Below are 25284 nucleotides of genomic sequence, written 5' to 3'. Positions count from 1 at the left end.
ATATTTTACATCCACAAGCGACCATCGTTTTACTTCCACTGTTATATATCCATAGATCAAAAATGTATGTTGCTGAGCGATATAGTTTTTCGAGTGCAATTTTTTATATTAATGTTAAAATCGATTTAGTAGTTACATTACTCATCATATTTGTTTGTATTGCTTTTCTTAATGTACATAATCTAGAGGAATAATCGCTTTTAAATGATATACAGCGTCACTATTACATATAAAGAGAAAAGTTAATTTTCTGAAGTTTATTAATCAAGAAATGCAGAAATGGCAATATTTTGTACAGGCAGTTAACCAGGAGACAAAAGACTTTAATAAGCTAATTACTCATTTTAATCCATGATGGGAGTTTATGTGTATTTAATGTCAATGCACTATTCCATAGAGGATATTTTTGTAATAATCTATACAGTTTATGATTAGCCTTAGAGAAATACAATTCCATTAAGTTTGGCAATAAAATATTGCGATCTAATTGTTCATAGGTTCTTCCTTTACTTCGACCCAAGCAACCATTATTCCAATTAAATGCGTTTCTAGTAACCACACAAAAGAATCCTTTTTTACGATTGAAGCTAAATACAAATAGTAAGAAAAAAGGGTGTTGTGTTTTTTAATTTAATTGAAGTCATGTCATAGATCTTTTAACATATAGAATAATTTAAAGTTAAATAGTATTAGATAGTTGCTTGAAATTGGTGATGGATAACAGTGAATTTAGAATACACGTTTAGCATATTTGAAACCCACCAACTACAGTGACTTAGATCTCTCTCAGTTGAACGTCTTATAGGAACCCATCCTCCACGTATTGACTTGCAATGGTTACCTGTTATTCAGTGACTTTAAGTTGGTATTAGAGCTCTTATTAATTTTCTTACAACTGAATCAACCAACATCTTTTAACGATCCAGGTTGGTATATAAATTATTTGGTAATTTTTTGCCGTTATATTTTGAATAAGTTTAATATTAGCTGAAAATCAGCCTCAAAACGAATTCAAACGTCTCAATGCTGAGTATGAAGTCGACTGAAAATACGTTAGAATAGTCAGCTTCCTGATGAAAAGTTATGGCTTCGGAGGTAAGACTAACTATGAAATAACAATAATAAATACATAAGTACGATTCCTTTTAGTCCTCAGGAATATTGAGTTCAACCTAGATACTAAAAGTTGGAAAACTGGAGAAAAATTTACAGACATAGATAGGTACTACTGAGTGATCTTAAAATAAAGCATTCAATTGAAACTAAATCTCTTTCCTTGATATTTTTTCCCCAATTTCTAGATTAACTTAATTTTACAACACGTGAAATATTAATTTATTTAATTAATATTGTAAGTAGATGACTTGATATCTTTTCGGTTATGAATTACTTAATATTGGAATGGTGGTAATCTTTTTGTAAGTTCGTGCAGAATTTTAAGTACAACTACTTAAAATATTGATTCTTATAATACTTTCATTTTTTTGAGAGCAATAACAATTGCATCTTCCATATATCTACTGTAAGCAACCTCACTATGATTTAAGGAGAAGCTTTCGATCAAATTCAACTCTTCTAAATAAGTAAGCATAAATGAATAGCAAAAAATAATCATAGGTTTTAAGGTGTGCATATCAGTTCGGATATATACCGTTTTGCTGCTTGTTCCATGAGTAATTTGCGACGACGAGTATAATTTTCTGAAATACAGGTACATGTAAAGAAAAGGTATTCTCACTAAATACAAAAGCAATATTACCATCCAATATTAAGATCACAATGATGACTTGAGAAAATTACTGATTGTGCTACTACTCTGTTACATGTATTTTTGCATTTAGTTATAAAATTAGCTATAAATCACTATTGTATAGTAAATAGTGTGAAATAATGTGTACTCATGATTGGCCATTGAACTAAAACGAAACAGTCGTCCAATACTCTAGTTCAATGGTTGTTATCAGTTAACGACCGGAGTCATTATGAAACTATAAAAGGTAAAATACGTAGAAATATATCTGTGAAATATGCCTTCATACTTACTGTAAGTATTGTGAATAATCTAACTGCCTACGAACTAATATAAATTGCTGCACAATCTTCATGATAGGCACCGGGTTTCGAGAAAATCTATCGGCGTCTAAAAGTAAGAGCTGAAAAGAAGTTTGTTAAAAAAAGAAAAGATCAAATATTTGGATAAATTATTGCAGAAACAACACATGATATACATAAAATTGGAACTAAAGAAAGTAATATCCATATATATTTTTTAAGTTATATGATAATAGCTCAGATTAGTTGTAGATTCTGATAACAGAAATGTATTCATTTATTATGTTCTTTTAAAGTTAACATATTACTGTTGGTATATTTACCTGTTTCCTAATCTTCTAATTACATCCAATAACTTCCTCAGTACTCCTAAAGTTTGATTTGAGGAGAAACTCAGCCATTGTGATCGGTTCCTACCACTATGCTACCTAAACAGCCAGAGAAGCTACATTTTATCAAGTTATTGAAATACGATTGAATTAGCTACAACTATTATTTATTTATTATTTATTATTACTTATGTAACATAAAATTTAACCAAATGCCCATTCATCATAGTCTGTTTAAATTTGTATTTCATTTACTATACAACCTTGGCTAGAGAAAATTGTCTGATTTAACTAATGCTTCACTGATCCACTTTCACATTACATCTTTCAATAATGGCATCTACAGAATAACAGTTGATAACGATAGAAATAAAATGAACATTATTGAAGAATTGAAAAAAATCAACCAGTCAACTAGTTAAATAAATTAGCGTGACAGTGACATAATGATGCACTGAATGGAATCCTCCAAATCTAAACGCTGATGGGGTGCAAAAATCAAGGTTTATATACTTGGTGATACTTAGTATTGTTATATCTAGAGGTTAGATTCTTATTATACTGCGTACAATTTAAGCACTCTAACGCTAGAACCCTCAAAGTCGCAAATGAGAAGACAAGTGAAAGGAATGCTATGTCAAACAGTGTCAAATATGATATAAAACTACCAGGTATTTATAGTTTTTTAGTAAAAACGAAATCATCATTATAGTCATCCAATCCGAGTACAAGGGGTTCTGGAGTATCCTTCCTAAAGATGATTGGATGGAATATCTTCGGCTGTTTCTGAGCTTCATAGAGCTTCCCGGAGTTCAGCCGTGAGCTGTTCTCACAAGTATAAAAAAAAGCAAAAGTAAACCTGGAAAAATTCACAGGTTATTTAAATCAGTAGATTTTTTACATATTCAAAATCTGTGGATTCAATTTTCTACAGAATCATAACTCATACACGATTTGATAAATATATGGTGCTATGAAGTACCAGGAAGCCTGTGTATCACTCTTTGTTATCAATTGAAAAATTATTGTAATACACTTAGACTGTTCAGAATACGTATAAAACTCATCAGAAGATTACCTTATGATAAACGCTTTATACGCAGACGGCAAGACATTTTTGTTGCAGTTTTACGCTATACAAACAAGATAAATGATTACGTGATGTATCCAGTGATCAAAATAAACCCATTTAACTTGGAAGAAATAGGGATAAATCGGTTTAGCCTTTTTCCCAATAATGTTTGTAAATTGTAGTAGACGAAAATGGATGTTAAACATGTTTCATCTTTAAAAAAGTAAACTAGCAAATGAACAAAGTGAATAAGTACCTGTGAGGCCGGAAAATATGTCAGCCAGTTACGTAAATATTGTTCGTAATTCCCTGGACCAGTGCATCGAGACCATAAGTGGTTAATGCTTGAAACAAGTTGTCGCATTAAACTTGAATTATTAATGTCGATAGAAAGGTTAGAAAATCTATCAGTTGGTACAATACTAAGTAGAGTAGCCTCAGTTAGATTATGACCATACTGCATCAGATCAACAAAGGACAACAACTGTGGAGCAATATCTCTGTGGGCTAAACGATGCTGTATGGAAAAAACATAAATAAAAGTAATGTTTACAGTGAGAAATACGATTGGTAGATATATACTGTAAGTTAATCATACTCATGGCAATGTAAAACAGTAATCGCGGTGTTGATTTATATCAAGAGCTGATAAATCTTAAAGTAAAGGCTACGACTCTTAGGTTACATTACGAGTACGCTGCTCTTGGAAGTGATCAACCTAAAATTCTCTAAACGTAATCTCCAGTTGAACTAATTCATATTCACTCTTACACGATAACTAATAATTCGAAAATCAGTAGAAATAGCAAATATGCAAACTAATCAATCATAGCAAGATTGTAACTAGATAAAGAAGGAACTCGAACAATAGTGTATTTCTTAAAATTTAAAATACTTCAAAATAAAAAAGTAAATAGACAAGATTATTCAAATAGATTAACAGAGTTAGTAAAAAAAGCGTAAATGTTAGCGCACAGAAAATCACTGGATATTATAACGTATATTTTTAAAATGAACAACTCTAAGGACAAACTTAACAGTGAGAGAAATGCATAAATCTCTATATGTATGTAGTAGACATATAGATTTGGATTAGATTGACATAGAATAACAAAAATTCTTTAAGCTTACTTGATACCATGAATAAGCTCGTTCAATTGGATTGCGTAGAAGAACAATCAATTTCACCTTGGGCATTAAAGCATAAATTCGTGCTGGAGATTTAGGATTATCAAAGTACGTAGCTGATTTTTCAAATCGTATTTGTTCAGCAGCATAGCTTTTTAAATAATTAGATCTATTATTGTTAAAATTATAAGCATGCGTTGGAGATATAATTGAATTATTCGGAAACTGGTTCATATACCAATGTACACCACGTGAATAAATATCATCAGAACTGAAAAATTGTAACTCCTCAAAAGTAGAATCATGTTGGAATCTATTAGACATTAATTCAGGATTTAATAAAAGAAAATGTAATAAAGCTGTAGAACCTATATAAAAATTTGACAAAAACAAAACAAGAAAATGAAATTGCACCATATATATAGGCTACAATTAACTAAACATTTTAAATTTTCTTCAATTAATTGTAATTTCAATACAGTTATGACATGTTAATTAGTAAAATTATCTTAAATATTCTAGAACTATCAGCCCAAGCAATTATAAAAGCCTTATTAAACTTTAGTGCTTAAATCCTTTCACATTGTGAACGGATTATTTGTTAATAACTGACAATTCATTTTCCAACAGTAACAGTTTAAAGTTGAACACTGGTATCGTTGGATTACCAAACCAGTGGTTTAGAGGTTAGGCGTCCATGTACGAGACCGAAGGTCCTAGGCTCAATTCTTGCGCGCGGGATGGTGGGTGCACACTACCGAGGAATACCATACTAGGATGAAGAGGTCGTTCAGTGCTTTCAGGTTTCCAATAGTTGTCTAACATTGTTTGGTATATAATTTAATTGAAATAAAAATCTTGTTTACATTCATCAAATTGAACTATTAGCTGAATCATTACCCATTAGTAGTTATTTTCTTAACAATTTTGTTTCATTCCTCCAATAAACCTTGATTTCAAAAACTGGTATATATATATATATATATATATATATATATATATATATCCGAGTACTTTGTAATATGGGAGCTTTTCAAAAATTATGTTAAGAATTAGAAATATTTAAATATTTTATTTTGTGTGTAGCTGAAGAGAAAAACATTTCACTAAATTCGATAAAATAAATTTTCAAAAAATATATATACAAAATAAAGAGAACTTGTGAAAAACTAAACAGTTGTAAATTTAGAACAAACCAGTTTTTTGAGGTCCAATAATAATAAAACTAGGTAAATGATCTGATCCACACGGCCAATCACTTGGCCATAACTCATGAAGATGTGAATTAAGACAAGGATCTGAATACAAAGGAAGTTCATTGACACCGTATAATTTGAAACGTTCGGAGTAGATATTAGCTAATTCCGAAGGAGGTGATGTAATTAGCTTAATATTCGTCCAATTTGTCATGAATTCAAAAATAGCATTAAATAAATAAAGAGCTACTCGGTCATTTCCATAATTGACAAGATGTGTCATAAAGATGGACACCTGAGTAATAAAGATAAATAATAAGTATTATGATCAATATTATGCAATATTACTATATTTACAATAGAAGTAATCGGACAATACAAAACATTTTATTAATAGGAATTATAATTTATCGTTATTTAATCTATCACCAATTCATAAATTACCGAGGGCCTGGAACATATAGGCATCAGACTGGAAGAAAGTGAGCAAGTAGTAATGATAATATAAACGGTAGTAGAAGTTAAATAAGTACAGAAAATATAATTCGGAAAGAATGAAATTGAGTGACAGAAAAATTTAAAAGAATATTAGCATCCAACAAATAGGGTGGTGGGTTTATGCTGTTGAAGTTTAGTTTGAACTACATGACGATCATCCCGCGAAACTACATCAGAGTTCATATTCTTCTAGATAGGTCAGACCAACAATAAATAACTTCATAGACTAGTGCTACCTTGGTTTGATTACTTCTAACAATGATAATTAATGTCATTAGTAAGGAAAAACGGTAGCTGGATGAGAATAACAAGTGACCGAAACACCTCATTACTATTATTCATACGTATTAGATTAAATTGATGAAGTATAACTAGAATATGAGCTTTCTGTCTGAATATTTGATGTTGACAGCATATTAATATACCATACAGTGCATAATAGGTTTTATGACATACATGTTGGTTCTGTATAAATTTGTCAAAAGTACGAGTATAATACACACTGCCGATTTAATTGAAACCAGATCACAACTGTTTTGGTTGTTGTTTAAACCCAATGTTTTAGTAGGTAATAGTTTCATAAGGATGATGTAAGTTATTTGTCTATAAAGTTTATCATATATTAATAATCATCAATGATCATTCTCTTTATGCTTGATTTTTAAAGATTTCCTCAATATTCAGTTCATATTGAGATTTATAAGCACGTTTCAAGTATTGTTCACGTGTAGTAGTATAGTGAACGATAACACAAGTGGGGACAACCAAACGTATTTGAATACAAAATTACACAATTTCTTAGTAAAATCTGAGAACCATACAGTAAACACTTCATTTGCAAAATGCCAATCAATTGTCTCAGAATTGATTGTTTCCTTGTTTCCACACCAAGCACTCTCTGTTCTCATTCTCTTCGATCTCCTTAACCTTCTGCCGCCATGCATTTCACTTTGGGTTGGTGATACATACATGTTTGTCAATATCAGTAGCACACACCACAGTAAGACTAATTGATGAGATATGTTAAATTTAAAAGTCAGATCTAAAGAAATTAATGTTAATAAACTGATTTCCTTTCTTTTCAGATTTGATTTCATTATTTACCAGTAGTTCACTTAATTTATTACTACTCTGCAGTTGTGAAGTGCTCTACAAGTTTCCAGACAGTTTTTTATCTCCTTGTAATGTAACAATTTAATCGACCAAATTAGTCAACTTGATTCAGAACTAGCTAAACAGATTTCGAGCAACACTAGCAATTAAAACACATATGAACTTGTATGGTATAGTGTACTAATAGAATCTCAAAGAGATAATCGAATGACATTAATAATGAACGTACCGGATTGAACAGAAACGTGCTAAATAGTGTCCCGCCGAAAATATATTCATTTAACTGTTTTATTCCGCCTCGTATATCCTCGGAATGAGGTGTATGAGTGTAAATTCCACAGGTTTGACGAGGAAGAACCTACAATGACACGATAATATTGGTTAGGTCTTTGAGCGAATTATTTTAAAATTTTAACCATATACTTATAAAGCTGAGCATTATTAATTTGGCCACCTTTGATTTGAATAAATAAGATTTTAGGTGATCTACCATTGAAAAATGATTAGTTTTTAAAACTAGGGATATTTACATATTGTTGAACGTTTTACACTGGTATAAACATTATAGTATTACCATCGAACAAGTGAGTAAAGTGTTAATCATCAATTAGTCAAGTGACTGGTTATTGTACTTGAGAGATTTATCAGTCAGTTACTTAGTGGTCTCAAGTTTAATATTTTACAAGATCAATATGCCAGTTACAAATACAATGGACCAATTAAGGTAGCTGCAAAACTCAAACATCCATTTTCAATCTCTTAGATAGGTATATCCATACAGTTAATATATTAGGTTACTAAAGTCAGTTTAGTTTATAGAGTTGACTACACTTCACTAGCATATAAGACATAGATATAATAATGCCATCATATCTAGATTTAAGTTTCGAAACCCAAATCGAATTTGGCCACACATACTTGAAAATTTCGGAATACTGTATACCATAATATTCAGTTAGACTAACAGCTATGATAAAATTCCCTAAATATTAAAACACTTGTGGGCCCTCAAGATTTAATAGAGTGAGCGAGCGGCAACCGTCAATCAGCCTAAGGAACGAGATGGAATTGTTAATTCCTCTATGATAAATGTGACTCGAAACTTAACATAGAAGTTTAAATTATTACCGATATGATATCTGTATATTTACTATTGTCAATTAAGACAATATAATATTCAGCAAGTATTAACCTGTCGTACCCTCAAACAGGTAGCCCGACCATTCGCTCTAAATTCCACTGAATATATTGGGTGTACACGTCCTAAATTAGTTAGATTCTTTAATTACTCTTGAAGCTGCAGACTGATTAACATTTGTGAAGATTTATTGAGTTAATAATATGTTTGGTGCGAATTAGATACTGAACATAGGTTCATTAGAAAAGAAACTTTGAGTTACGCTTGTTATTCGATTGTTAGAAATATTAACTTGCTGACAAACCGAAATTCTAACCTGAAATATTATGGCTAAAAATCAACTTCTCAAACCAAATAAAATACAGATGAACTAGTGAATTCACAGATTTAAACAGCCGAACAAACCATATATTTTATTTCCAACTAAAACGCATTCTTATTCCGAATAGGAGTTTAGTATATAAATCTCAATAGTTATTTAATTGTATAAACTTCTACCCACCGTATATACAGCAGAAACTGATATATTTGAACAGTATAGAAGAATATTTTGTAGCAATCAAAAACATGAGTACATTACATCGACTTCTCAAGAAATGTTACCTGAATATTATTGTAACGGAAACCCAAACGAAAATCAGATGATCTGCCATAAGGATAATGTATCGTAGATGTAACATTTACATTTGACACAGTACGCCATGCTTCATAAAGGTCAGGATATACAGGATAAACTCCAGAATGACGAGGCGCAACAGAATAACCAATTTGAACTGGAATATCATGTTCCTAAAATGAACCATTGGAATAGACCAACAGTATTTCATTAAAAACCATGAAGCTGTAATAATTAGCGATAATGAACATAAAACTTAGTGACCAAGAGTAAATTTATAAGCGGGTCACATATCACATATACTGCGTGACATTAGTTAAATGTTACAAAGTGGTATATGGGGCAAGATTAAAATAACTAACTCAAGTCGATGGAGCAAACCAGTAAATTGGTACTCCTAAACCAGTTTTAGGACTATTATAGAACTATATAAATAACACGACAAAAAGATATCGAACGGTTATTTAGCTCGTATTTCAAGTTATTCATCAATAAAGATTTCTAACTCTGTTTGTGATCTCACGACGACGAGTTCGTCATTAAAAGTGTGAGAAGTTTTGAAAAGCACACTTCTAATATGAAATATTTGCACATTGCTTATTATGAATACAAGTTTATAGCTAAGGTTATTGGTTTTGTCATTAAAAATTCAAATGATCCCATTTCTTACCTTGGCGAATACTTGATTGCGTTCTATATCTTGTTGAATAAATGTTTTATTCATCATATGGGGTCTACCATGATGCCATAAATGACTAAACCACCAAAATTTATGGCGATTTTCTGGCGGAAAAAAAAGTAGTCACATTTAAAATACAGAGAAATCGCATTGTTGCTAATATCGTTGATCTTAAAGTTTGGTTTCTTCAAAATGAGCGTTTTATTGTTAATCTAGATGATTAAGGTTCATGCACTTTTTCTAAAAATAAATAAATCTTGAAGGATGAAAGATCTCAACGTGAAAAGAAAATGCAAAATTAGTCGATTTTTAGTAAAAATCAGGTAAAATTCTGAAGTTTTCAAAACTTTTTGAGAGATGAATATGAACATTAATTGATCCACTATTAAAATATAATAGAAGTTAGCAGGATGAAAAAGTTGTAAACATCTTTATTTTAAAATAATGAGATCACGGACTAATTTCATTTAGGCTACCATTAAAAAACGCCTGTAGATCTTAAAGGGTTACTGCCGGTCCCAAGCCCGAGTAAAGTAGGAGGGTCTGGCATGGGGTCAGCCACTTCGCTCCATAGAAGACAACATTACTAAAACACTCTAACCAGAAAACATAATTCAAACCATTTGAAGTCTATCCTGGCAGTTGAAGAATCTTCATTTAGGAGAATCATGACGTCTCGTGGTGAAAGCTGATATTCCTCTGGATTCACGAGACCGATATCTCTCCTAACGACCAAGCAACAATTAATATAGATACATGGGATGTCCGGACAATCTTGGAGACCGGGAGGACCAATCAAACAGCCACAGAAATGAAGAGATACAACTTGGCGGTTCTCGGAATAAGTGAAACCCATTGGACCCATGCTGGATAGAAAAGATTAGCTTTGAGAGAAGTGTTATTGTACTCTGGTCACCAAGAAGAAAATGCTCCACACACGGAGTTGCTCTGATGCTGTCCAAAGAAGCACGTAAAGCACTCATAGGATGGGAATATCATCATTCCAGGATCATCAAGGCACCATTCAAAACAAAGGAGGGGATCACAATGAATGTTATCCAGTGTTATGCACCCACAAATGATAGCAGCGACGACGATAAAGATCCGTTTTACGAGGCTTCAGTCGATCATGGCGAAGTGCTCAGGAAAGGATCTAATCACCCTGGTGGGAGATCTAAACACCAAATTCGGAATGGAAAACACCGAATATGAAGATATCATGGGACGACATAGACTAGGAGAAAGAGACGAGAATAATGAGATTTGCAAATCTATGTCTATTCAACAAAATGGTTATAGGCGGCACAATATTCTTCCATAAAGGCATACACAAATCTACATGGGTCTCACTGGATCACACTAAGGAGAATCAGACCAATCATATTTGCTTCCCTTTGGCGAACGTAAGAGTAAGTGCAGGATGAGAATTTCGAAATTGAAAGTCACCACTGTATATGTCACACCTCAAACGTTGGAAATGAAGTGAAATATATGAGCTGGTCCATACAGTAAAAAACAAGATAAAACTTTAGATCTTACATCCTTATCATAGTTTACCGACGGTCTGATCATTCAAGAGAAAATTGATGACTCGAATAGTTTGACAGAAAATACATTGGTAGACTAAAAAATTATGTTTCTAATCTAATTTAAAGTATGCGTTTTATAAACGTTTTACGCAAACACTAATAGTATGTCCAGAAAGCAAACATTTCTGAACTAACGTGTTGTCAATTTCTGAATTACTTAGGTAATCAAATACGATCTCAAAAACTTACTCATCATATCAGGATTAATATCAATTATTTAGAGCGAAGTAATATAAAGGCTCTTTTGACGAAATATGAAAGAAAAACCTGAAAAATTTGCGGGACCTAGTCAGTTTTATGAAAGAGTAGGAATGTAAGATGGGATGGAGTAATCCATTTTGACCACAATGAATGCAATTTTTCAAGATAATTGAGACAACATAAATATACTTACGTAAAATGTAATTGTAAACAATTTTATCTGACCAACGTGATTTACTGAGAAATGCACCACAGAATCCCAGATTAAATGTAAATCCTGGTATAAAAGTGCGCCAGTAATTTTGCGCTTTGATCATAGCCTTTTAGAATAGACACATATGAATAATTGGTTGCAAATATAGTAAATCAATTTATTTGCATACAATACTCGTAAATAGAATAAAGTATAGTGCCTTTTTTAAGAACCCAAACATACCATTCTATAAGATAAGCAATAAAGTAGTATTTAGAATAACTTAAAGATGACAAAGAAAGAGGGTAAACACGAATGATCACTAGGTTACTAAATTAATGCTCTGATGTGACAAGCAGACTTAACCGATTGGGGTGCGAATGACTTATGAAATTGATTTTTCCCAGTCGTCTGTCACGTGTAATCATACTTTGAGAAACAGCAACTACATAACTTTGTCAGTTATTTTATTTATTTATTTTAACACATAGACATTGGTACAAGGAGGCACCAAATACATATGCGCCACACAAATCTCATTCGATATGTGTGAGGGCTGTGATACTGCCCGGGTGCCCAAACCGAAACAGGTGGTTTTCTTAGGGGGCCACACCCCGAGCCTTCGAACTGAAGGTCTGATCCACAAGGCAGTGGAGCATCGTAAGGAGATGCAGTCCCATGGAAGCCGGTGACCAATAATTGGTTCATACGCTATTTGTTCCCGCAGGATACTGGAGCCCATATGCACCATTGATTTGGAATCCGGTTAAAGCGCCGGACATTCGCTTTTCGTCCTCTCGTTTTCGTAAACAACACCCCCGCCACGAGAAGGCAGCGAGTAGGACTTCCATGGCAGAGACCATATACGCGTGGCCATGTGAGAGCGGACTCTCCCCACTCTCGGCCGTACCAGGGCATTTGGGGGAACTTTGTCAGTTAGTTATATTTGTTTGATGTTAGATGTTTTACTGTATAATATTTTAAATGTGTTCACATAGTACGTTATTGATTATTTGATGATAAGTACTACTCACTTGAAATTATGCTAATCCGACTGTAAAGAAATCATATAAGAAAGGTGTGTCAAATAAATCCATATAACCAGTCTTTGTGTTCTTATTATGCAACGTCGGATTCGGGATCTCAGTACTAAGTACAAGTTAGTTAAATATTCGGCTGTACCATGGCATTTGGGGGCTATTTAATAGGTGGGTGGTGAATAAATTAGTTTACATATACAGTCTTGTTTTCTCTCTTGAGTCAACAAGGTAGTCTCGTTCCTTTGTAATAAGTAGCAGTTATTCCACAGTCACAGCAAATGGTCGCGCCAGTGGCAGTAAACAGAATTCAGTTCCAAGTCATAACCTCGATAAATCAGTCTTGTTCCCGGACATTACATTAGGGGCAACTCCAAAGTAATATCATATAATTAATGAAGTTCTTTTAGGAATTACTTGGATATAAACTAAAAGAAAGTCCGGTTTTTTTCTTCGTAAAAAACAACTTACATTTATGTCATCAATTGACTGATGCACATTTCGATCTGGAACAAACACATCATCAATATCAACTAGGACCCACCGCAGTAAATCAAGTTCAATTAAAGCTTGAATAAAAATAAAATAATAATTATGAGGGAACAAAATCAAAAGGTACAGATGTACAGTTGAGTTATATAAAAGCGTAAAGTATTATATCTCTGAACAGTTAACTCATTGAGATATATATCTTTTGCACATACGTAAACATTCACTGTCCAACTATGATGTGAATGGCGATGTGATATAGAACAAAGACTAATTTAAAATGAATATAACTATATTAATCTGTAGGGGAAGAACGCCACGAGGAAAAGTTAGGCAGGAAATCCAGGGTAGGTGGTGATTCTTAAAAAAAAATTCCTCCGATGAAAACCTATTTTAATTGTGAACTAGTTATTAATATTGCTTGCGAAGTTCCTATATTGAATCAACCCCTAAAGAATTCAAGGATAGATACAACAGACAATTCCTAGAACAAGAATCTTTACATCTTTTGTCATAAATGCATTATTTAAACAATAATATTTAAATAAACATCAAAGGTAATATGACTATTTAGTCTTCTAATAAATTAATATTTATTTTCCTCAGGAAACTTGATTTGAATAATTACAAAGTATTTAAACAGACCAGATGTAATTATTAATGAGAATATTCTCTCTGAAGAAATTGAAAATGCTCATATTTTTTTAAGAGAATATATAAAATTTATCGAGCATTACAATGATTTTATCCAAGTTTATATCACTTGGAATAAAATGCGTATTTGAAATAAAGGTTCAGAGAAAGGTGAAGTAAAAAAACATTTCAATCGAAGACTAATATTAATACATGGGTTGGTTGGAGTAGAAAAATAGAGCCTAGAAATTGAGATGGTGGAGATTTGTAGCTCAGGTGGATGATTTTGGTGGAGTTTTGTTCTCTGAGCTGGATGGTTTGGTCGTGGAGCTTTCATCGTCCTTCTGAACGACATCATCAGCACAAACTTCAGATAGAAGTGAAGTGTTCGAATTTCTCCATATGTGTTTCACAGCTCGTTCTGTGCACCTCGATGTTGATTGGTTCTTATTGACCTTAAATTTATCATTGTTTACTTCTTTGTTCTGGTTGTTTCTCCCATTGGTTTGGTTTTTGTTCCTATATTTATGCATGATTTTCCTGATTGGTTGATAAATTGGATTGATTTCAATATGTTTGTTGATTGCTGATTGACCTGAGTGCCAGGCTTCTAAAAATTCTCTGGTGTTTTTGGAGTTTCCTCTTTCTAAGATTTCTACATTTTTCCAATCGAATGAGTGTCCGTAGTTATCCACGTGTATTGATATAAGTGACGAGATATCATGGCGTTTGACCGCTAATTGATGTTCATATAGGCGAAGGTGGAGGGGGCGTCCGCTTTGTCCGATGTAGTGTTTGTCGCAGTTGGAAATATTTTGTATAGAAAACAGTGACTGACTGTTATCACAGTGCCCTATTGTGGATGATACGTTGGAAGTTGTTGTTTACAATGTGACAAGTCTGTAGTAAGCGAGCGTATTCTTTTATTTGAAGAACTCAACATTTGCGGAGTAAGATTGAGTTTCCTTATTCTGACTGGTTATCAGAAAATTGCAAAGTTAATTAAGGAGGCATTAGGTAGAATGGATAGATGATATTTCGAGCCACAAATTATATAACTGAAGGGTTATTAGAACCCTTAGACATTTAGAAATTTTAAAACTGAAGCCGAAAATTACAAATCAAATGAAATTTGTTGAGAAAATTACTCGGTTTGCTTCATAAGTTAACTGTTACTAAGTACCATAAAGTTTCTGCAACATAAATAAATAGTGGTTTTATAGGTTTATAACTTGTCAGTTATGAAATAGGTCAAGATGTTTCTATATTTCACATTAACTAGGCTACGATGTTTTACTGTTAAAGGTCATTTTAATCGCGAATAATCACACTATCCTATTCTTAATATAAATAATTAATTGAAGCTGTAACCGTACATAAAGAAAACTGACAAAACCTTATGTCATAAAGATACGAACAAATACTCAAATCTTTGAATTTATACAAAATTAAGACAAAACGTCTGCCACCATCCAAGACTGAAGCAAGCAGCTCATGTATTCTTAAACATAGCTGAATACTAAATACAATGCAGAGTTAGGATATTACACTATTAAGTGTTCTAGCGTAATTCTCAGAACTATAAGAGGCTTATTAACACAATCAACATGTTACTATATATACCTAAGGACGCTTACTTCTTCGATGTTAATGTATTTTCTTCTGTGAATATCACATTGAAATCAGGTGTTTCTTCTTCGATATTTCAGAAACGATCCTGAGACAAATTTACCGTAGGAAGATGATCCATTACTTTCTGTTACATATTACGGAATACCTTTAGGACATTTGGTTTATGTATTGGTTTTCAACACACGAAAATAGAATATACGGATTGTCCAGAACACAAACAAAAATTAACTATCAGTAAAAATATCGTTACATAAATATACTTCAATGGTTTACATTGATCCAACTGTATGAAGAACTGAGAGATAAAACGGGATAATCACTTTGTTAGTTTTCAGACCCGAATGACGAAAGATGTCTAAAATTTGCACTATATTATACACTAAAATAACTATTACCATGTGTTATACTGTCCAACTCTAGAATATAGTAACCTACCAAAGAGGGTAGAAGATGAAACAAAGAGTGTATCATTGTATGAAAAAACGTCAAATATCGAGATGAAAATCCATAAAATAACCAGTTACAAGTAGAATATATTGAACTAAAGTTTTATTTGTTTCAAAAGAAAGAACACTGAAACCAATATGCAATGTCAGACATACATGATGATATGTTCAGTTTTGAGACAATACCACTAAACTGCGAACTGAAAGGATGAGACGATGGTGGAGAAGCGTGGAAAGTACCTTTTGATAGGTAGACAATAGTGTCAAGTAGCAATATCGACGACAACCAAATTCCTCCAGGACGGAAAGCAAAAAGAACACGTTGAATTCCATCAAATAAGCCAACATCTTCTAAAACCAAACTTTGGTAAACTGGAAACGTGCCACTGTGAGACTCTGTGGAGTAATCCTTTAGAGTAATGACACAAAATGTTTTTGTAAAATTTCGTCCAACAGCAAATAAAAGATACATTGAAATTTTTTACAATATAAAATAAAAACACTCGTAAGGCTATTTATACCGGCATAAGATCTACACAAGAGTGAAAATGAAGTACGGAATATAGATCTACAACTTCTTAGAAATTGCCTTAATCCTCATAACAGTTCTAAGGAACGACAGGAAAATCCTGATAGACAAAAACACGCTTAAAATTTGTCGGATTTTCTCCTTTCTTTCAAAATCAACATCGTCAGTAGTAGTTTTAATAATTGCAACGACAACGATTACAATACTTTAAAATTATGGAATTCGTAGTCGATTAGAAAACGGAGAAAACTGTTAAAATGTGGGATTATAATTGTGCATTATGACTGAGAAAATTAGAGTCAAAGCGGTATCATTTTAAGATTACCGAGAAAATTCTAACCGACCATGTTAGGGATTAAATAGACAATGATAGAAATAGGTAGATGATACAAAGAGCAAAACATTACTTAAAATAAACGAATTTTGACCACAACTGAAAATATAATTATTAAATGGGAATTTAAATAATGAAAAACTGTTACCAGGATAATTAGAAGTCAAACAATAAGTTATTCGCAGATCAAATTTCTGGCTTAAACCTAATTGAAATGACCTCCGTAAGCCAAGGTAAACTTGAATTGAATTATCAACCGATTTTACTTAAGAGATATTTGATGTAAATATCGTTCCCAATGTCCCATAGATGACAAGCTACTGTACTATTGATGACACTTGATTTTAGATCGTATCCGCTTACTGCTCTACTTTGAGCATTATGATTTAACATTGGTAAACATGATTTTGATCGACGTTTTCGGTTATCGATTGATATCTGACAATATCTACTTTATTATTATAGCTACAACTTCTTCGTTTCGATCTAGTATTTTAGAATGGAGTGCATTTTCGACCTAACTATAAACCTAAGCAGAAATTGTGTCCTCCAATCTCAAATAATTAAAGTTGTGAAACCCCATTATTAGCGAATCAACTGGTAATCACATCATCATCAAAATGAACCTAAAAATTAGACACGATTTATGATATGAAAAATAAAGAAATTTTATTTAGGGTTATTTAAACAAACTCTTGGGTTTTCAGGTTCTACAGAGGTTAAACATTAGTGTTTTTCTAATTAATTCAATGTGATATCTGTGAAATACATATACAAACTAGATTTTTTGTACTTCCATACAAATTGAATCTCCCTACAATTTTAGATTTTAACTACCATAAAACGCAGGGGAGACGGGACAGTCCAACGTTCAGTTTATAGGGAAAGTAATTGGAATGGCCTCTACCTGAATTTCAATAGTTTTTGCCCAATTAGTTACAAGAAGGCATTGGTTAAAACACTATTTTACAGGGTAGAAAAGATATGTACCACCGACAAACTGGAAGGACAATTAATGAACGTAGAAAAATGTCTAAAAGACAACTTTTATCCACAAAAGTTTATTAACAAATATAGAAAGCCCAAAGAAAACAAGACGGAAATAACTACGGTCAATAAAAAAACCAGTATATATAAATCTTAACTTTAAAGGTGATAACTTCGCACAAATAATCAACAGGAGACTGGACACTGCTCTATCCAGAACTTATCCGGCTGCTAAACTTTTGACCCTCTATAAAACATGTTCAATAACCCAATCAAAGATCGACAAGCAACCCTTTCATGTTACCGCCAACTGTATTTAGAAATTTACATGTACCTGCTAAAGCAGCTACATCGGCCGAACTGAAAGGAGAGCATATCTTAGATTTTTTGAACATGTTCCAAAAAGTCTTAGAACAAGGGAAAGAAAGACTCTGAACAGTGCAATCACCAAACATCTCCTTGATACAGGACATCAGGTACAATCCTTTAGGGTGATTATTAAGCAGCCAAACTCCAGTCTTCTGAAGTTTGCTGAAGCCATTGCCATCAGGCGTCAAAAACGTGACCTATGTATTCAAAAGGAGACGGTGGTTAATCTTTCACTGCCCTAGTGACAAATATTCCTTCACTGCACCTTAAAAAATTTTTCTTTTTTTCTTTTGTATTTACTACGTCATTGATTTTATTTTATTTTTTCAACTATCTTTCAAATTATTAATCTTTCAACTAAACTCTACTCACTATATTCCTATCAACGTTTATTCATTATGTAATCAGTTATTTCTAACCTACTTTTGAACTGTTGTCACAATCAATGTTGTAGAATATTCTTTCACATGAGGTATATATTTACAATATTCAGTAAGCAATTTAAACCCATTATGTAATTATGATTTTTAAATATCACAGTTTGTAAGCAGCTGACGAGAACCTACGAAATAAAATGAATTCATGCTATTCTGCTAGAATCTTTGTTCTTGCTCTTTTCATAATTAAAGTTTTTGAACAGCTAAGTGGATACGTATATGATCAACAAGGTGACCTGAAAGCTATTTACCCAAGTTTTGAGACATAGTTGTATAAAGATATATCTCAAAATTTGTGGCATGGAGTTGCGAACCATAATAATAAATTAATAAATAAAGTGTTGAGAATAAACTAAGGCATATATGACATGAAAAACAAGCACTCAGTTTGAGTCGTAAACAAAGTAGTTCGATTTTCACATTGAATTATTCTATTTTCATCCTAATTTACTTAAGCATATAAAGCTTAATGTAATCAGAACCCAAGAGACATTCTGTACTAGTTGAAATGACAAATGCTTGCAAATAAACTAAAAATAAACCATATAACTTCGATAAATGCATCAATAAAAGCCATCCAAAGCAAGTTAAAATTGGAACACTTAACTATCGATTCACAGGGTGAAATAAAACCAAAACAGGATGGCTGGTGACTTCGGTTTTAGGTCACTTCTGATAACATTTGTATATACCTAAGCTGTTCTATCTTTGTGTCCCCACTCACAGTTATGGAGGGTCAGCGATTCCCAGCCAAACACTAGTATAATTCATTCCAAATTATCGTAACATGCCTCTACCGTTGCTTTACTTTTTCCACTCAATTTGAGCATTAGAACCTAGTTCTCAGTATGAAAATAAATGAGATTTCATCCGTGAAATGCATTCTAGTAACAAAAGCCAATGATTCAAAATGAATTTAATGATAGGATGACAGTCTATGTAATGTTTATATAAATGTTTTTGGACCGTGAAATTGAAAACATCATGTCTTCCTCGAGTCTTAATAATAATCAATAGAAGTGAGTGAAGAAAAAAACTCATGCTAAACTTGTAAAGATACCTTATACTTCTATAATTCTCAGCACATACTATGACTATAATTGCCAATCTGAAAAAATATTAGAAATCTGTAATGAACATTATTTACTTTTATTCCCCTCATTAAAATCAACTTACAGCACAACTCTCCACATCAACCGGTAATGAGTCATAAGTTCGTATTCGTTTAGAATATTCCCCAGTTTTAGTAAATGCGATGGTGCTGTAGAACTGTTTGTTGTTCGTAAAAGGAACCAACGTTGCCATGCAACAAACAGTTTGAGTTTGTGATTGGTTTCCAGCTCCGTTAATCTGTTTTTCAATCTCAAGTGTGTCAGGATTCATGCGACCGGAACGAGTGACCCTAAGTATTGATGCATTCAGAGATGTATAGAATCCTTGTGGAGGTTTTCTTAATCGATGGATGTAGAGTGGCAATTCACCAATCTTAAAGTAAGAATACATAATTATAAAGTCAATAGTAAGAATTGTTGGCACAAATATGTGCTGAGCTCAAAAACTGTTGAAATAAGTTTACATATTAAATCTACATCAGAAAGAGACAAAGACAAACTAACAGGTACTAGGAAGTTCCACGTAATAGTTTCGCCATAAGGGATTGTTCAGAAAAATTCATCTATAATTTTTCATGTGGATACTTTTCATGAAATCTGATACCCTCTAAGCACATAGCTCATGTAGATCACAAAATATCTTGTTTGAATAAATGTTTCGAGTTCTAAGTGAAGCATATCTCCTAAAATTTTTACAGAAGTGACGAAGAAGCAACTTTTAAACTGGTAACGTTCACATTTATGCTTAATACTGAAAACTGTTCAGACTAAATAGTATAAAGTGTTAAAGTCAGTACTTAACTTTGGTTAAAATAGTACAGCTAATCAAATAAAACTTATCCCTCGACTAATGTACATCTAGAAATATTCCAGACCTTTCCGTGGACAAGGACAAAGTCAGTTAGTATAATTGCAAAACATAACTACTTTTAGAAGCTTATGACTAATTTTCGCAAGCGGATCACAGTGCATCCTGACCGGATTTGATGGCATAATAAAAGTTTGTCAAATGAATAGCAATTTCTTCAGTAACATGAAGTATTATGATGAAAACAAGTTGGTAGCCGCTTTTTGTGAAAGTTGGTCTAACTAAAACGAGATTGTGCACTTTATAAGGTTTAAACAGTTCATTACACGATACCTTCAATAACTAATAATTTAATTTTGCCGAAAGTTTTGAAAGGATAGATATCATTAGCCTAATGGTAGGACACATGAAGAGCACCACATGTTTTAGTTACAACTTCATAGGACATTTTGATGCGAACAAGAACAATTTCATGATTTTTCTGAAGTTTCCAAGCCTTTAGAAAATTTATTAATTCAACAACAGCCTTACTTTCAGGGTTTTAGACGAATATCTTTAAGAGGTTGTACCTTAAGGATAACTGTGACCTAAAATTCCACTACACAACAGCACTATGCAGTAACTTCAAATAAATTTGTGTACTGGACCAAACCGACTGTGTAAGCATTAACATTATCGTTATTACGACAATTTATATCGGCATGTGAGGAAAATTAAAGTGGTCACTATGATACCAACATCAATGCAAAACTAAACGTAAGGACAAAGTTAAAAAAGAGTGAATGGAACTTTGGAATGACGAGTGGAATAGTATTATGTTCAATATTTATAGGGAAAAAATGAATGTATCTGGGCCGCCATAGCTAATTTCGAATCACTCAACCCCAGTTTACTAACCACAAATTATGGTATTAACCGGTAAATCTGCAACCCTTCAACAAAACCGTCAACCTAATTAACAGATTTATTTTGTTTATTTGGTACTTAAAGTCTAAATTTAGCATCAATTATTCAGCGGTCACACAATACATGAATAATGATATGAAAAAATCCCTGATTAAGTGCTAACAATTCACACAACGTTTGACTCTATGGCTCCTTTATTACAATGACATAGTGAACCGCTGTACTTAATAATCACTTTCTAGAAGACGAACGGGTGTTTTAAACTCGAGCTTTGATAGAGAAAAGTGATGCACGCTTCTCCTATACATGACAATATAAGTACAATAACTTTGACCACTCCTAAAAGTTCATTAAAATTGATTATTAAACACAATTCTGACTTAAGGTAACGTAGTTGGACTGATGAACATGCATGTAACACAGATAAAGAAACTTTTAGTGGAACTTTAGATAGTAGAAAAGGTAGGGTAACTTTTATATGGCCGCCAGCTACTCGACGTCAACTGTTTAACCTGTTCACAGTTTAATAAAAATATCTCGTGAATTACCTTAGTCATTCAACATCAACATAATGCTTAGTGTTGCGTTAGTTGGACCCAGTACACCCAGATACCGAAGTATAAGTAGAAGCATAACAGCATAACAGTGATCGTTTGTAATAGCCTATTTTAAATCGATGGCGTGATAAATCAGTTGCATTATTTAATCACAAAAATGAGGATAACTAACCTTAGACCACGTGCCACCTTCAGTAGTGAAACCTTCACCATCGAACAGAAACCCGACCACCCCAATATTGTAGTTTTTGCAGAGAGTGTCAAGTTGTAATTTTTGTAGTGGTGGTAAGTTTGTATAAAGTGCGAAATTTTCGAATATTATTATCCTAATTTGTTCGTTTTGTAAAATCGAATGCAGAAGATCTGAAATATTACTTAGTTGAGCATGGTTTATTGAAATAACATGATGTGGGATCAGTAAGACCTTTATAATATGAACCAAATATCTGCTTGTAAATGAGGATTTCGAAAGTGTGAAAACTACTATGGAACTTTGACAGCTAATACAAGAATTTGACTGATGACGGACTTTAGTATATATGTTAATTTGAGTTTGAAATACACTTATGTTATGAGAGTCACATTGATACCCAACAGATTTAATCAAAATTGGCTTAAGCTTATCAGATTCCCTTTTAAATGTCCATGTTCCTAGTAACTCGGTATATTTCAGCTCTTGAAATCTCCAAATAAATGCAATTGAAAAAGATAGTACCAGAAATATTGTTATTAAAAAACGAATCCTGAGTTTTAGGTGCATTCTTGTTACGAAGTAGGAACAGGATTCTTTAGGGCATTTCTATATCCTGGTATTAAACACCCAGCAATCCAAGCTAATAGAAACTCGACTACAGAAGTAACCTAAAACACAAAACGCATAACATCAGCGAAGAAACGGTGGTTTAAATTTAAGAAAATGGATCCAGAACCAGAGAAATTCATCTAAAGTAACAACATGAAAGGCAGAGAGCAAGCAAACTTGAATTGCATATACTAAATTGATTTCGTATCTAGAATGTTGTATCAACATATAAAACACCGCAAACTATTAATAATGACAGCAATAATTGATGGAATAATCCTACTACCGAGGGTTAATAGGAATTCATAGTGACTATGTAAATATGTTTTATTTGATAGGGTGTAGCGAACTGTTGCCATGATATGCTCCAAGGCATTACTACTTAAACATCAGTGTCTGATTTTCATGAACGCGTGGTTACAACGTTACTAGCTTTTTATTACCTATAGTAAATCATTAAGTTATGCAGATACTGTGTGGAATGTGTACATCCATTAAGCAATGAACAACTTTCTGAAATGAGCATTTAATAGAATAAATTTTCATTGAAGTTTAGTTCCATCACCTAAATAAACCCAAAAAGTTGTTGTATTCCCGTAAAGTTTAAAAAACATGAAGCTATAAGTTCTTTATGGTTATATGATGACCTGAAAACCATTTAAAACACTTCCAGAAACCTTCCAAAGTTTAGGACTAGGTGTTAAAAGCAAGACTGGAGTTTTGAGTTTTAAGAAATTAATTTTGACTTCAGTTATAATCCGATGCCTTGCCACATTTCTGTTTGCAAACTAAATAAACTTGGGGCTGTGACTCAGAGGAGCTAGGAAGGGAGAATACTAAATGTGGTATCACGACTACGCGTTAAAATATAGCCTTTTCAGGAGCGATCTGTCATAGGAACTAGTAATTTTCACTTGTCTGGTTAAGCACTACTATAAACTAACTTTCTGGATGCTCAATAAATATTTTATTGATCCCTAGCATTTTAATCATCAGTTACCCTCAGTTCTCATCTAGTTAATAAAATATGAATTTTTATCACTGTAATGTCCAACTCGGTCAGTTGGCTAGAACTGTCACTGGAGAACATCTCTCGATGAGATGCACAAATTCTCGGACCAATTAGCATCCAACTAACTGCATCTCACAAGTTGAAGGTATTGACCTAACCGGTCAATTGTTCAGTAGGTTTAAATTAGAATTCATGTCTATCTTACCGTGTTACAATATTTGGACTGTACCGAAGCAATAAGAAGCGAGTGTAGAAAAATCGACCGGTTTATGGGAACTCGTGACAAAGATATTGGTAATACGGGAGACAATTTTGAATGTCGCGCAGTATTTAAGGAATTATCTTATTTCTGATTGGCTCATTTAAGGCCGTCAATATATCATAACTTTTCCGTTTTAAGATGATAAACACACTTATAAATGCTAAATATCGATAATTTAGGCTAAAGAACAAATAACTCTAATCCGGCTATGAATGTACAGGATGATTGTGACGTTGACTTAACCAACCAAATTCAGTGTAACGACTAATGTATATCGCCGAAAATCCTAAGTTCAGTGCTAGATAAGTTGTATGCTATTATCAAGTAATTGAGTATTTACAGCCATTAAATTTGAATCTACTTACAACAGAGTTTGAAATTTAGTTATTCAAAGCCGTCTGTGTAGTGAAGTTTTGTCGCTAAAAAAAATCAGATTAACACGGTATAGCAAGAAAGTGGCGAAGTTACGAAAATTCTGCACACATTATGCAGTCACTAAAAACAGTATGCAGAAATCTCTAAAAATCATTCTAAGTATTCCCTAGTACCATTTGGAGATAGTACCCAGTATTTTCAATATTTTCACCCAGACTACTGATAAAGCACTTGAAGGTCAAACTGTCGCAAAATGATTGGTGCGTCACATCGACAATTCGTGAAAATTTTCAGAAGCGGTCAAATCAAGACATTTTTAGATTATTTTTAAAGAAGATTAATAAAAATGAAAGAAAACATAAACTAGAAAGTGTACGAAAAGAATGGAAGTACACCGTAGTCATACCTTACCGTAGTAAAACATCAGAAGAAATCAAACGGATTCTAAACAAACATGATATAAGAGTATATTTTAGAGCGAATAACACATTAAGATCGACATTAGTGAAAGTTAAGGACAAATTAGCAAAGGAAGAACAACAGAACATTGTGTATGAGATTCGCTGTCATGACTGTAATGCTACCTATGTTGGAGAAACATCCAGGCAACTGAATGTAAGATTGAAGGAACACAAACAATGCTTGAAAAATGTTCCAAAATCCTCGGTCGATTTAAAGAAACTTGAAAATAAGTCAGCGATAGCGTTACATGCGTTAGAAACAGGGCACAAGATTAATTTCGAAGGGACCAAA

The 25284-nt window shown here is 32.8% G+C and overlaps 1 protein-coding gene across 1 annotated transcript; it reads right to left on the bottom strand.

Annotated features, from left to right (window-relative positions):
• Positions 1–250: 250 nt before the first annotated feature.
• On the bottom strand, positions 251–24229 carry NDST2 (Bifunctional heparan sulfate N-deacetylase/N-sulfotransferase 2). Its single transcript, XM_012942334.3, has 14 exons — positions 24100–24229; positions 22253–22941; positions 19874–20182; positions 16198–16450; positions 13313–13410; positions 11805–11931; positions 9813–9925; positions 9130–9315; positions 7618–7746; positions 5778–6072; positions 4585–4949; positions 3710–3970; positions 2044–2153; positions 251–587 (listed from the first exon to the last, which is right to left on the bottom strand). The coding sequence occupies exons 2-14, from the start codon at positions 22838–22840 to the stop codon at positions 332–334; spliced, it is 3090 nt and encodes a 1029-aa protein (XP_012797788.2). The 5' UTR covers positions 22841–22941; positions 24100–24229; the 3' UTR covers positions 251–331.
• Positions 24230–25284: the final 1055 nt, after the last annotated feature.

This window comes from Schistosoma haematobium, chromosome ZW (genome assembly GCF_000699445.3).
Source record: "Schistosoma haematobium chromosome ZW, whole genome shotgun sequence".
In the NCBI taxonomy this organism is placed as follows: Eukaryota; Metazoa; Platyhelminthes; class Trematoda; order Strigeidida; family Schistosomatidae; genus Schistosoma; species Schistosoma haematobium.
This window is presented reverse-complemented; position numbering and strand designations above follow the sequence as displayed.